General features: G+C 36.2%; 1 protein-coding gene across 2 annotated transcripts in view; it reads left to right on the forward strand.

Moving 5' to 3' along the window:
- The first annotated feature begins 4,714 nt into the window (after positions 1 to 4,714).
- BNIP3L (BCL2 interacting protein 3 like) overlaps positions 4,715 to 14,699 on the forward strand; it is a 28,742-nt gene continuing 18,757 nt past the window's right edge. Inside the window, exons 1-2 of one of the 2 annotated variants that reach the window (XM_037812968.1) lie at positions 4,715 to 4,894; positions 11,531 to 11,714. In XM_037812968.1, coding sequence (XP_037668896.1) covers positions 4,795 to 4,894; positions 11,531 to 11,714 — 284 coding nt within the window. In that variant the 5' untranslated portion in view covers positions 4,715 to 4,794. Of the gene's footprint in view, positions 4,895 to 10,450; positions 10,845 to 11,530; positions 11,715 to 14,699 lie in introns of those variants that run through there. The other variant, XM_037812969.1, reaches the window with a different exon arrangement.

Consider the following 14,699-nt stretch of genomic DNA (forward strand, 5'->3'; position numbering starts at 1 on the left):
CAGATATTTTTGAGAATGCATGAACAGACGTTTTTTTGTTTGTGTTTTTCTGTACTGGAAGAGCTTCATTATTAAAAATCAAATCAGGGACCAAATTAAGGGAAGTCCAGATAAAACCACTATTCATTGTGACCCTTGTGCTTGAGGGGCTCAGTGACAGAAGTGCAACCCAGATATCAACGGTGATATCTTTCATGGTCCTTCATACCTAATTGGGAAAGCAACAAAAAATGAAATTGACAGAGGGTTCTGAGCTGCCATTTCTTTCAGTCATAGGCTACTCAATCTGCCCACCCCTTTGCAAAGGCAGATCCATCTTTTTAAATTAGCACTTCTACACCCTCCTTCATAAGGAAACCAGGAATTTCATGTTGCACAGTGATGCTGAGTTAACTGGAATGTCTAAATACATTCATAAATAGCTTGCATATAAGAGTGATAACATATTCCTTAGAAAGTACAGGAAAAGAAACACCAGTCTCACTGGGCAGAGAAAATTACTTGCAAACTTACATATTTTCTCTTGATGTGTATTTTTTTTTTTTTTTTAGAAAGTGGGATCTTGTATACAGTTTAATGTCCTATTTCTTCACTACCATTCATACCTGAGCATTTTCCCACTTTATCAAATATTTGCTAAGCAAGATTTTCATGACTACATATATAGTTTAACATTTTATGGATGAACTATATTTAGCCAGTACCTGTTGTCAAGGCTGATTTTTGTTTTCAATTTTGCTAATAATAAGCATTGGAATAATGAACATACAGACATGCCAGTCATATTGTGAAGATTATTAGAATACATTCCTAGAAATATAATTACTATATGAAAGGATATGGATATATTTATGATTTGATACTGCCAAATTTCTCCTTCCAAAATGAAAGTTTCCATCAGAAGTATATGCAGTTTCCCATATCTTCACACTCACTAAACTGGACAGAAATCCCATGTTTTCTCTGTTGATTTGAAAAAGTAAAAAATGGTAACCCAATTTGCATTTCTGTATTTCTAGTGAAATAGTGATTAATCTCTGTAATCTGGATACAAGAACTTTATTAGACATGCTTTTTAAATGTTTTCTCTCATTCTAAGGCTTGTCTTTTCATTATTTTAACTGTCTTTTGAAGAGTAAATGTTCTTAATTTTCATAAAAAATTTGTCCATTTTTTTAAACACATTTATGCTTTTGGTATCATACATAAGAAATCTTTGCCTAGTCCAAGGTCACAAAGATTTTCTGTTTTAGACTTCAGTAGTTTCCGTTTTTGCCTTTGATGTGGGTGGGGTTTTTTGCAAATGGACATCCAATTGTTCTAGCATCATTTGTTGAAAAGACTGTCCTGTCTGTATATAAAGTCTTGAGAGTCAGATACTGTGAGTAATCCAACTTTGTTCTTCTTCAAAACTGTTTTGCTATTTTCGTTTCTTTGCTTTTCCATATACATTTTATAATAAGCTTGTTGGTTTCGAAATAAAATCACTTGTATCCATTGACCAGTTCAGGGAGAATCAACATCTTAACAATATTTCCCTTCCAATTCATGAATACAACATATTGGTCCATTTATATAGTTCTTTGACTTCTGTCATCAGTGTTTTGTAGTTTTTAGCAGTAGGAATACCTTCAGCAAGATACTCTCTATGGTGTTTGGAAAATATCTACCTAGCCCTATTTTACTAAATTTATTTCTTCTTAATCAAATGCTTTTGGCTATTTAGTTCATTTTTACCCTTCCAACTATTAAAGTCATGAATAATATTGGACTTTTACTTCTGTATACTAATTCAGATTGGTTTTTAATATTCGTGTGTAGCTATTTTTTGTCAGGCTTATACCAGCTTTATTATTATTATTTATATACCAGCTTTTTAAAATGAAATCAGAAGATACTGCCTCTTGCATGGCTCGAAAACAGTTTTGCTTTTCACCCAAGTGAACATAAGATGAAACATTAAAAAAAAAAAAAAGACCCCATAGTGAAAAGTATTTTAAGGACATTAAAATGGAGAGCCTGATATAAAATAACAGTACTAATCCAAACATATTTACATCATCCATAATTAAATTTGCTAAACTACCCTATTAAAAGTAAAAAATTAATATTGGATCCTAAAGCAACAGCTACATTTTGCTGTAATCCAATGAATCAGAAAGGTTGAAAATTAAAAGTATGGGTACATCAGGTCAATGCAACTAAAGAACAATAATAATTTTAAAAACTAGGATCATGATCACAGTATCAGACTGTGGACAAAATACCACTTCATAAGTTATAAAGATAGTTATGATTATCTGTGCATCAAATAATGAAGCATCAAGTATCACTAAAGAAGATAAAAGAATAAATTCACAGAGCAAGGGATTATTTGACCTCTTGAAATCTACGATACATACGGAAATAAATCAACTATGAAAAACTTAAATGGCATTACTATTAAGGTAGTTCCAATAGACACATCAAACCTGATGCCCTGAACCCAGAAACTACATATTCTTTTCAAGTACTCAAGGAACATTCCCCAAAAGAAAACATACGTTGCCTCCAAGAAAACCTAAAAAAATTCACCAAGCTAGAAATGATATAAAAACATTCTGATCAGGCAAATGTTCTTAGATTTAAAAACCTAAATTAACAACAACAAAAAGAATGATATAAGCATCAAATATAAGAAGTTATGAAAAAATGAGGAATGACTGCTAATCAGTACTGGGTTTCTTTTTGGGGTGATGAGATGTCCCAAAATAAGATCTCCCAATTGTTGCACAGCTCTGAATAAAATAAAAACCATTAAGCTGTGAACTTAAAAAGGATTAATGTACAGCATGTGAATTATTTATCAATAAAGCTGTTTAAAAAAAGAAGAATACAACCAGGAAGCAAAGACCAACCAAAAAATTTTTTTAAAAAACTCCAAAATCAAACAACAACGAAAAAAGGAGGGGCAGAACCAAAATTTACAGGAGATTTCTTTAAGTTAATAAAATAAACCATTTGCTAATATAATCAGGACAAAATAAAGGACAACCCAAAATAACAAATAAATAGAAGATCCTGGAAAAAGAGAAATAACATCCCCCTACCTGTATTCATTGAAGAATTGTACCTTATATTTAAAGAAAAGTAATTTTCTGTTTAAGCTACTCAAGACCATAGAAGAGGAAAGATCAGATTACTTTTTTTATAAAGTGGGCATAAGAATATACCAAAACTCAAAAAAGATTAAGAAATGTCAAATACCTAAAAGAAACCAGAATAAAGAGGGCTATGGTGGTCCCGAATGGGAAGACAATATTATAATTGTGTCAATCAAACATTCCCCCTAATTATTACGTTAACTGAATACATTTCTGATCAAAATCATAAGAGAATTTGCAATGGGACTTAAATTGATTAAAAAAAATTTCAGCATAAAAATATTTCAAATATATTGAAAAGTTGGAAGAATAGTTTAATGTACCCATCATCTATCTTCAATAACTACCTTCAATAACTACCATCTACTCTTGGACAAATCAATGTTTCAGTTCATCTGAGGAGTAATTAAGTAAAAATAGTTATGAAATTCTTTAAAAAGACAAATGAGAAGAAACTTTCTCTAATAGTTATCTGATAGAGTTATTGTAAAGGGTCCTGAGAAAGACTCATGTTATTGTGGGAATTTAGAACATGGTAAAGGTGCAATTTTAAATCAGTGTGGAAAGGATGACTTAAAAATGTACCAATATTGTTGGGTCAGTATTGATACTCGATTGGGAAAGAATGAAGTTAATTTTCAAAATATCAAAATTAAATTTCAAATGGATTAAGGGCCTAAATGTAAAAATTCAACCTAAATGCAAAAATTATAAAACGTTATGGGGAATAGATCCATCATCCCAGAGTGAAAGTCTTCCTAAACAATAATGACTGATGGATTTGATATGAAAATCTTAAATTTCTGCAGAGTGAAAGTTAAAAAACAAGAGACAGACTGAGAGAAAGACGTACGCTACACATAAATCAGACCAAGGAAACTGAATGTAGACATGGAAATATAAAGAAGGTGGAATATTTAGGAACATAAGTAGTTTAGTGTAACACAGCTTCCCATGAAATAAAATCGCAGAGATCAATTAGATGATGATATAGGGTGATTATTTTCTTCTCCATGTTTTCCTGAATTTTTCCCATTGCTTACAGTGATCGTTTTAAAAGTTATTAAAACGACAACTAAAAAAGTCTGGGCTGCCTTATATTGTCTCCTGTTTGCGGCGTTACTGTTCCGCCAACTTTATTTTAGGATATGATGGGAGTCACTGAGTTTTTTTGCTTCCTTTGTGTCACCACGAAACCTATTACAGAACTGAAAGTCCGTAACAGGTATTAAAAAATAAATGCTCACGGACTGAATAAAACAATGTTGATCTTGGAGGTGCGGGAGATTTGGGTGCTAACACATTAGCACCTTATGCTGCCTCATTACACACCTCTCCCTATCCTCTATCCTAGTGCCATCTGCATAACTCATTACATCCCGTCAATACTAATTACGTGCAAGAATTCACTCCTGGCGCACGCATCATCGTGACTCTCGCGTCTCCACGTCTGTGGCTCGCATGGGAACGCCCATGTCCCACCCCGTCGCTTGTTGTGTTTTTATCACGTGGCCTGGACGGACCCTAACGTCAGGGAAGGGGAGGGTCTGCGCACGCGCAGAAAAGGGGGCGGGGGACTCAGCTTGTTGTGTTGCTGCTGGAGAGCCAGAGACAGTCCTCCTGCGACCGCAGCTCTTACCGGCACCCGACAATGTCGTCTCATTTAGTTGAGCAGCCGCCGCCCTTGCACAACAACAACAACAACTGCGAGGAAGGAGAACAGCCTTTGCCACCGCCAGCCGGCCTCAACAGTGAGTGCTGGGCGGGCGGGATTGGTAAAAGGTATGGGGTGGGGGGGGAGCAAGAGCTGGTGCGGCCGCTACCACAGCCTTAGCGCGGGGAGGCGGAGGCGTGCGGGAGGAGAAGGCAGCCTATTGGTCAAGGCCGTGGATGTTGGGGTGACTGACAGCTCCCGTCTCCTGTCAGGAAAACTTGTTCTTGTCTTCTTTGCTTTTCTCCCCTACCTTCTGGGATCTTGGGTTGGGGGTGTTTGTGTTCGGTGTGGGGGAGTGCCGGTAGGTGGGAAGAGAAGGGGGTCGAGCGCCGAGCGGGCGGCTGGACGGGCAGATTCCAGCTGAGGTGGCCGCTGAAGCGGAGCCAGTGGCGCCCTGGAGAGGGCGGGCCTTCAGGGCGCGGGGCGGAAGGGAAGGGCGGGGACGGTGGGCGGAGCGGGCCGCCGAGGGGACGTGGGGAGGGCTGGGGACGTGCGACGGGGACGCCGGGGGATGGACGGGCGGGCAGGCGGGATGGGAGGGCGACCGAGGGGGAGGAAAGCTGAGGGGCTGTCGAAGCTCAAGTGTGCAGTGGGGCTTAAGCCTTTGCACCAGCTACACTAACGTCGCTGAATTGGGCTACCCCCAGGGTTTGGAACGTGAGATCGCTTGTTGCGTTCTTTTGTTAACCACAGCCTGGTCAGGAAAATCCATTTGGTAATTTAGTGGTTACTTGAATCACGTGTGGGGGTGAGGAGGCTAAGTTACTTTTTTTCATTTCTTTCTTTCTTTTTTTGTTTTTTGTTTGTTTGAGTTCTCTAAAAGTTGCTGAAGTGATTTTTTTTAAACGATGGGATTGTGTGCCAGTAAACCTGTTTATAATAGAGCTTCTAAAACCAACCAAGATTGCCCAGATCACGAAGCAAGAGGAAATAAATTTTCATAAATGGAATTAAAAACACTTTCAAACACATGAACAGTTGTAAGTTAATGGATAATATTGAGTTATGACCAACTATACAGTTGACTCATAACATTCTGATGCTCAGACATCTTGTCCTAAGGTTATTTCCAGTTGTTTTAGAGGTCAGTCTCCATGGAAAGATTCTTGCTTAACCTTTCTGTAATTCATCTCAGATACAAGAGATAGTGCAGTTAGCATATGGGCAAATGAAATCGTTTAAAAATCCTTTGGATGCTTAAAGGTCATTTAAAGACGTTGCAGTGATCTTTCATCATAAGAGGGAGGTGCTTCCAACGTGGCCTAAAATTTTTTTTCGGGAGAGTTCTTGCCCTCACAAGTGTGAAATAGGATTTGAATATTTTAAGATGTATTCATTGTTTATTGCTGCTTCTCCATCTTTTGATGGGTCAATTCTTTAAATGTTGACTTTAAAAAAACTTTAAAATGTCTTATTTTATGTCCTAGAGTGTAAGGTTTTTATATTAGAATAGTTTACATATCTTTAAATGTTACTTTTATCATATATTAATACACATTTTAAGTGATTTACCCATTTTTAGCATACTCTCTCAGAAGCATGGCATTTTAGAATGGGAAGAGATAACTTTGAGGTTCACAGGAAACTGGCATCTAGAGCTGAGGTGCTGACTTTCATCCAGTTGGGTGCTCCTTTCAGTACATTTCTGTTTCAGTGGCCCAGAATCCTCTTTTATGTGAATTTATTCTCTCCATATGCTTTCCAACCTCATGTACAGAGGTGGTCTGCCCATCTTTCTCTTTTTAGTATTCTGTTTCTTAATTGCATTCAGTATTTTCCTCCAATACTTATGAGTTAGCTGGTTAGTGTGGTTACATGATTTTACCAGAAGCAAAGGGGTTTTAATTTTCCTTTGACCATTTAACAAAAAATGTGATTGAGATATACGTGATTATCACTGTGTCTTTGAGACCTAGGAGGTGTTTGATGTCTTTAGCCTATCAATTGCTGCTATGTTTATATTAGCTGTTATTGAAGCGGAAGAATACTCAACCTGTATGTGATATCAGAATGTTGCTTTGGGAAATCTGCTAGATAGGAAGTATTTTGCTTGGGGTGGGGGTGAGCTTTGTTACTGAAAAGCTTTCTAGGTAATGCCATGTTTAATTACTATCCCTCTTACCTCTTACTCTGCTTTTTTGGCTCGTTACACAACACTAGACCGAACAAAACAAGCCTTATTGATCCTTCAAGTGATTTTTGGGCACTGAGCAAAACAGCTTATTCAGGCATATGATACAAATTGCAGATAAGTTGAAATACTTTTGTTGGGTAAATTGTACCACTATGAAGAACAGGAGATGAAAGTTACTGTGCTGATTATCTCTGCACATTAACTCTGGTGTAGGATTTTATCTTTGATTCAGAAAGCAGAGTATTAATAGCAAATTACTGAGCTATTTGAAATAATGAACCGTTCCCTAATTTTTATTTTAGTTTACTGCTGTAGGGGGGACCAGTCACTTTAATGACAAATTAGTGGGCAAATATATGAACTGTTTCCAAAGTTCAAGGGGCATTTTCCACTCAGTTTTATTATTAAGAAAAATATCCAGTCAGTTAAGAATATTTGAATAGGATTTTCATGTCATAAGATTTAGTAGGTAGTATAAGGAAAATCGAGATTGCAGTATAATTATTTTTATTGTTTAATGTGGGAATTAACAAGTCCAATTTCTTTTTTTTTTAAACATATTCAACCAAGATATACTTGTATCCCCCACTATGGCATGAAAGCTTTTAAGTCTCCACATAAAACTTCACTGCATTGTAATACAACTTTGAATACATAACTAACCTGTGTATTAAGTCACTTCTGTGAAAAAGCCCTTCTTTTTTTTTAGAAGAATGCCAGTGATTGTTCTTGGTCTGGATTCCACCATCAGCTACTTGAAACAAAGTAAAGGTTTTGAGAAAAGAGGATGAAATATAATGAAATATGTCACCCTTGGTTAGAATAAGAGTTGCACATGAGACTTTGAAAGGTTTGGGAAAAAATGAGAACTATTCTTCCTTCTTTTCCCCTCTGCAGCAGCCCACATACCCCACATTGGTTCCCTCCTTAAGAGAAGTATTGAACTGGTGATTATAAAACCATAAAGGATATGTAGCATATAGTCATGAATGTAGTCAATTATTTGCACAACCTTTGAGATCTACTGTATTAGAGAATGCAGATACATGCTTCTTTGAATCTGTTTACTCTTCTGAAATGCTTAAACTAGAAAATTTCTCATGTCATTATGCATATGTACAAACTAGCATGAACAGTTTGCAAGTAGGCTTAACTATAATAGAGCAAGCTTCCAGATTTTAATTATAAAGCTTTATTATTAGGAAAAGAATTCACTGAGTTTTTTCCTACTTTTTATTAGACAGCACAGTCCTCATATCTTGCCTGGTTTCCATGCTTGTGAAGATTGGTAGAATTAGTTAGAACATGAAGAAATTCTGAGGCTATAAATCAGAAATGAATAAGGTGATGGGAAAAAGGCATGTGTAGTTCTATTGAGAAAGACAAGTTTGACTTCTCATTTTACTCAAAAAGATAAATCTAATATGTAACTTCTTAAAAAGAATCTGTGTACAAAACTTTCTCTGTAGCATTGTTTGTTTACAGAGACAGTATTTCTGAAACAGAATTAACTAAGCTAAAGGAAATGTACCTTTTTAAAGCTCTTAATATGTATTGTCAAATTACCCTCCAGAATGTCTATGACTAGGTGGAGCATAGGACATTTTTAGGGCAGTGAACTATTCTGTATGATATTGTAATGGTAGATAACATGCCATTATGCATTTGTGAAAACCCATAGGACTGTATACACAAAGAGTAAATCTTAATGTAAACTATGGACTTTAGTTACTGATAAGTTATCCATATTGGTTCATCAATTGATTGAACCACACTAACACAAGATGTTAATAATAGGGGAACTATGTGTGGTGGGGAGTGTGTGGGAACTTCCTGTGCAATTTTTCTAAAAACCTAAAACTGCTCTAAAAGTACAGCGTATTTTTTAAAAAAGATGGAGAGTATAATTATAATAGTAGGTAACACATAGCACTCGTATACTGTATACCTTTCTTATTTTACTATGTGCTTTATTCATTTACTCCTTGTAACAATCCTATGATGTAGATACAATTATTATTCCTATTTTAAGTTGAGGAAATTGATACACAAAGGGGTTAACTAACTTGTCTGTGATATAACAGCTGGTTAAATGTGGTAGAGTGGGATTCAGAGTGAATCGGTGCTCTTAACCATAATACTAATACATGCCGAATAAATATTGTCTGTCACAAGTAGAAATCTTAGTGATGCTACAGGGTGTTAAGTTGATGACGGAGATCACTTATATTAAGCTTTTCTAGATATGTCTCTTCAAGTTCCTAAAATATGTGTTAGATTATGTCAAGTTCCTAAAATGTATTAGATTGTGATTATTTACATATTTTTAATATAGAAAATAGAGTTCAGATGTTGCTTTGGAAGTTTTAAAAAATGAAGGTCCAGAAAACCTGGTGTTGCTACAGCCTTTTTTCTCTTTGACCAGATACTTCAACTGAACATTAATTGTATTTTGGGGAAGACTAATTTCCACGATGACCCATCTGGAACACCTGGTTCCTTAGCTATGCTTCTGTCAGAGCAGCTCTGGTTTTTGTTTGTTTTTATGTTTTTTATATATTGTACTTCTGTATAAGAAGAACTGGTTCCATTGGTTTAAAAATAAGTTTGAAATCCTCAAAGCAGTGGGAGTAGAAAAAAAGTTTATCATATACCATTCTTTCCCTCTCTCCTCCCTCCCATTCTCTCTTTCTCACTCCCTTTCCCCCTCTCCCCCTCTCCCCCTCTCCCCCTCTCTGCCTTCTCCTCTCTTTTCCTTCTCTCCATCTCTCCAGTTAAAATATTTGGCAGAACTCGAAATTTAGGGATGCTTTTGGCATGTTTCTTATATACTCAGGCATTCCAGATATTTGATTACATTATCTTCATTGTTGGATCTTAGATTTGCCATTTGATTTTGCTGATCCATTTTTGATGTCTGGTCAGTGTTCATTTTTATGTCTAGAACAAGACCATGGAGAAGTCATACAGTTCTGTTGTTTGATAGTACAGCCTGAAGAAATTGATGATGATGGGGCTGCCTTAGATGGAAAGGAAGAAATAAACTTTTTCATTTAGCAAACATTGTTTTAAGTACTTTACAAATATAAACTCTTTTAACTAGTGTATAACTAAGTATCTCCTATTTACCAAAGATTATATCTATGTTACTATATTAAATCCTTACCTAGGCCCTGTGAGGTAGGTACTGTACTGTATTTTATTATCTTTGTTTTATAAATCAGGAAACTGAAGCTTGGAAGATCGTACAAATAGTGAGCAGTAGAGTCCAATTTCCAACCAAGTCTGCCTTTAAGCTTTCCATCATATAAGGATGACATTAGGTTGAGTTCTGGGTCTGGTCTAGTCATTACCTCATTTACAGTGCATTTTAGAATTTGAGCCTGTTTGGTGATTATTCCGAATTTCTGATGGAAGACTGTCCAGCCAGGGAATCCTCTCTCAGTGCTTCTGCTAGGACTTTAGAGAAATGGCTCAGCCAGCCAGCTTGGTTGTGACGTGTTTTCTGAAACAAAATTTTGTAGGGAATGAAAATCATGGAAAAAAAATACACCACTATCTCCTGTTGTGAAGTTGGTTTATTAGCTGTTATCAATTCTTATTAAAATTTAAACACCTTAATGTGTTCAACAAACTCATTGGACAAATAAATATTTTCAAGACCCATCCAAATCACCAGTGCCACTTCTCTTTTTCCTGTGGCTCCACCCCCTTCATCTATTTGCTTAAGAAAACATTAGTGTCTGCAGTAGCAGATGCACACTAGTTTCTCCCCGCAAACAAACAAGGCTTAATGAAAACCCCAGAAAGTAGGAGCTCGTGGGAGAGAAGAGAGAAAAGACAAGTTCACAAGGTATGTTTGGTGCATGGAAAAGTGAGTTGTAAAGGAAATGATGAAACTTAATTGGTGGGATAGAACTAAAGCTTTTTTCAGAATTTTTAGCATTACCACTTGATTTAGTTAAGAGCCAGAAGTATTTCTTTTATGCTTCAGATTTGTACAGAAATTGAAATTTTTGTGATTGGATTTAAGTTCCCTGTCTTGTTGTTTCTCAGTTGTTTTGCTAATTAGGATATAGTTGTTAATTTTAGATGAACTTTATGAGAAGTTTCTAAGCCATATGTTTATTTCATTTGTGGAAGATACAATTAAATAGTTGAGGTAGACTATGGATTTTACTTGTATAAAAACAAGTAAAATCCTTTGTTTTTTTTTTAAAGACAGCCTCAGAGTTTTCAGCAGAGTGTTGATTGTATATAAACTAAACTCTAACCAGAGAGCCAAATGGCTGAAATATGCATTTTCTAAGCTTACTCTTAGAATTCCAGCTTCTTCTAAATTGAATGATTACCTGAGCTACTTCAGTAACAGAAATGTATAGATTTTAGATTTCTAAAACTGCTCCTTGTTTATTTTTTTTAGAATGCTTTTGCCTTTGGTTTGAGACCAGTTAGAATTCTTATCTTTATTCACCATATTTGCATCTGTGCACATGACAGGTTTCAGGGGTTAACTTAGCTATCTGACTTGTCCAACAGGTTCCTGGGTGGAGCTCCCAATGAACAGCAGCAATGGCAACGACAATGGCAATGGGAAAAATGGGGGGCTTGAGCATGTACCTTCCTCATCCTCTATCCACAATGGAGACATGGAGAAGATTCTTTTGGATGCACAGCATGAATCGGGACAGAGTAGTTCAAGGGGCAGTTCTCATTGTGACAGGTAAGTGAGATCCATGTTTTAGTGTAACTAGGGAAACAGATGGGTGGCCAAATGCATTTTGATATTTACAAGGTAAATTCCTGTTAGCAAAATGAATTTTAATTTGTCTAAAATTCATTTGTTTTAATCTTAATTTAACAAAAATAAGTCCTGATTTATTGCACCATGCTTATTTAAATCAGGCAGCTAATTGATAAGTATTTTGAGTATCCATAGTTTTTCCACAGATTAAATCAGTTTCCTTATTCAGATTGAATTATTTTTAGATGTTTGTCAGTTTAAAATTCCATAATATAAATGTTTACTTACAGAGTGAATCTAACTTTCCCCAGTTTTCCTTTGTTCTTGCCCCATTTATTACACAGATCACCGTTTCTGCCCTGAAATGTAATTTCTTCTCTATACCTGTCTTCCTTTCTGGCTTGTGAGACTTCAGAAGGCAGCGTTCATGTTTTCATCTTCTTTATATCCTGCCCAAGAATGGTTCTTGCTTATAGTAGATACTCAGCAAATTGTGTGAATCATGTAAACTGCAAGTTAATTCAAGTTATCGTAATACTTCACAGTGGAAGTGCCAAGCAGGCTCTGTAAAGATGGTTAATTTTGAAAGCCATTCAGTTTCCTTAGAGGAAGTTTTATTTCAGGCCCTATTTTCCTATATTTGACTGCGGTAAACTATTTTCAATGATTAGCTACTGCTTATGTTCAAAGACTAAGAATATTAAGATATGTGAATATGAGTAGAATTCAGGTTTTTAATTTATTTTTCAGTATAAGCTTTTCTTTTTTTCAGAGGGAACGGGTCTTAAATGGCATTGTGATAGTTTTAAATAGCCTTAATACAGTAAATAGACATACTGTTTGGCAGACTCATAGCATATGGGATACTGAATGATCCTTTGGTTAATTAAAAGTTAACTGATATTAACCACTTAGAAAACACGAATGCACAGGAAGAAGATTAAGGAAACATTTTTAAATGTTAACAGTGATTATCTCTGATGGATGAAATTATGGATATTTTTCTGCTTTGAATATTTTTGTACTTTGTACAAATTTTGTATATAGCATTATTAGTTATAATTCAGAAAAAGTATAAAGGAGAAACAAGAGTTAAGTCATGCTCTAAGTTCCTGCTTGGCTTATGATCCACTAATGTTACCAAGGCAGCCACGGGACTGGTTTGTTGGCTCTGTGGTAGACGGCACTCCTCCTCCACCCAGTCTCATCTCTGACTTTTCCCTGTGCTTCTTAGTGCCTGGGATAGCTATTATTATAAGCAGAACCAAAGCAGCTGGGTCTTTTCTAAGCAGCTTGCCATTGATTCCAGTAGCTACAGTATTTTCCTGTTTCTCAGAATGAAAATTTATATTATATTTATATTATGGGACTTGCTGCTGTACTTGTGATCAAATATGAGTTTGCATTCCCATGATAATGCTTTATGTTTAGGTTTCTAAACATGTGAAGAGAGATATGACAAATATTTTCAAACACTTACTTATCCTCCAGCTTGCCCATCTTCAGGTTCTGGATTACTGGTAACCTTTCAGAAGAGGCATAGAACTATTTTTTTTTTTTTTTTTAATGTCTGATCTTATTTATTTATTACTCTTAGAAATCTTATTTTTGACTGGACTCAGACTTAGAGGTAGAACCTCTCAGTGAGGACAGCCTCCATCTCTTGGCAGTCTGTTCCTGGCATTTTTCTTTGGCCTCCTTCATTCTCTTGGCCAAGAGTTTAGCATATTCTGCGGCCTCGTCCTTATTTTTCTTAGTACGCTGTTTCTTCATTGCCAATGCTTATGCTGCAGAACACGTGGAGTAAGAAGATGCTGAATCTTGGGCGCTGTAGTCCTAGGTTTCTTACCTTCTTTGTTCAGGGGCTTTCTCACAACATACTGGCAAACATCATCTTTAGAGAGATTGAAAAGTTTGTGGATTCTGCTAGCTCTTTTGGGCCCCAGGTGATGAGGCACAGTAGTATCAGTCAGTCCAGGAATATCCTTCTCTCCTTTTTTTTTACAATAACCAGGTTGAGAACACTCAGGTTGGCATCCACAATGCAACCCCGAACAGATTTTCTCTTTCTTTCTCCAGTTCTCCTTGGTCTATAACAGGAATGCCCCTTACTCAGTAGGAGGCGGACATGACCATGGGTCAAGATAACCCTGTTTCATGGGGAAACCTTGTTTGTCATTTCCGCCACTGATTTGTACAGTGTAACCCTTCCACTCTTCACCCAGAGCGTCAGCAGCAACTTCTGTGGCCATTCGCTTCTCATAAAATGTACGAAGTTTGCGTTCATCGTCCACTTCAGTGAGCTTCTGGCCGGGAAGGAGACATTCAGCTTTATGCCGAGGCAGCCAACCACCTTAGGCGCCATAAAAAAGAGCCATAGAACTTTAGCTTAACAATTCTGTCCTGGGATATATGATTAATATACATTAGCATTTAAAAGTGTCCTCAAAATTCATGTTACTTGAATTGCCATGCATCTCTATATTTGAAGTTGGTAAGTGTTTTTCATAGGAAGAGTAGTTTTAGAATTGTTGGATGTTAGTCCCAGTGTTCATTTATATATGTTTTTCAGTTTAAAAATTATTCCAGAGATATATTTTTGACACTGCACTAGCTTTTATTTTTTTTTATTTATTTTTTTTTTAATCATCATTTTATTGAGATATATTCACATACCACGCAGGCATACAAAACAAATTGTACTTTCGATTGTTTACAGTACCATTACATAGTTGTACATTCATCACCTAAATCAATCCCTGACACCTTCATTAGCACACACACAAAAATAACAAGAATAATAATTAGAGTGAAAAAGAGCAATTGAAGTAAAAAAGAACACTAGGTACCTTTGTCTGTTTGTTTGCTTCCCCTACTTTTCTACACATCCATCCATAAACTAGACAAAGTGGAGTTTGGTCCTTATGGCATTCCCAATCCCACTGTCACCCCTCATAAGCTACA

The sequence above is a fragment of the Choloepus didactylus genome, chromosome 20 (assembly GCF_015220235.1).
Source record: "Choloepus didactylus isolate mChoDid1 chromosome 20, mChoDid1.pri, whole genome shotgun sequence".
Classification (NCBI taxonomy): Eukaryota; Metazoa; Chordata; class Mammalia; order Pilosa; family Megalonychidae; genus Choloepus; species Choloepus didactylus.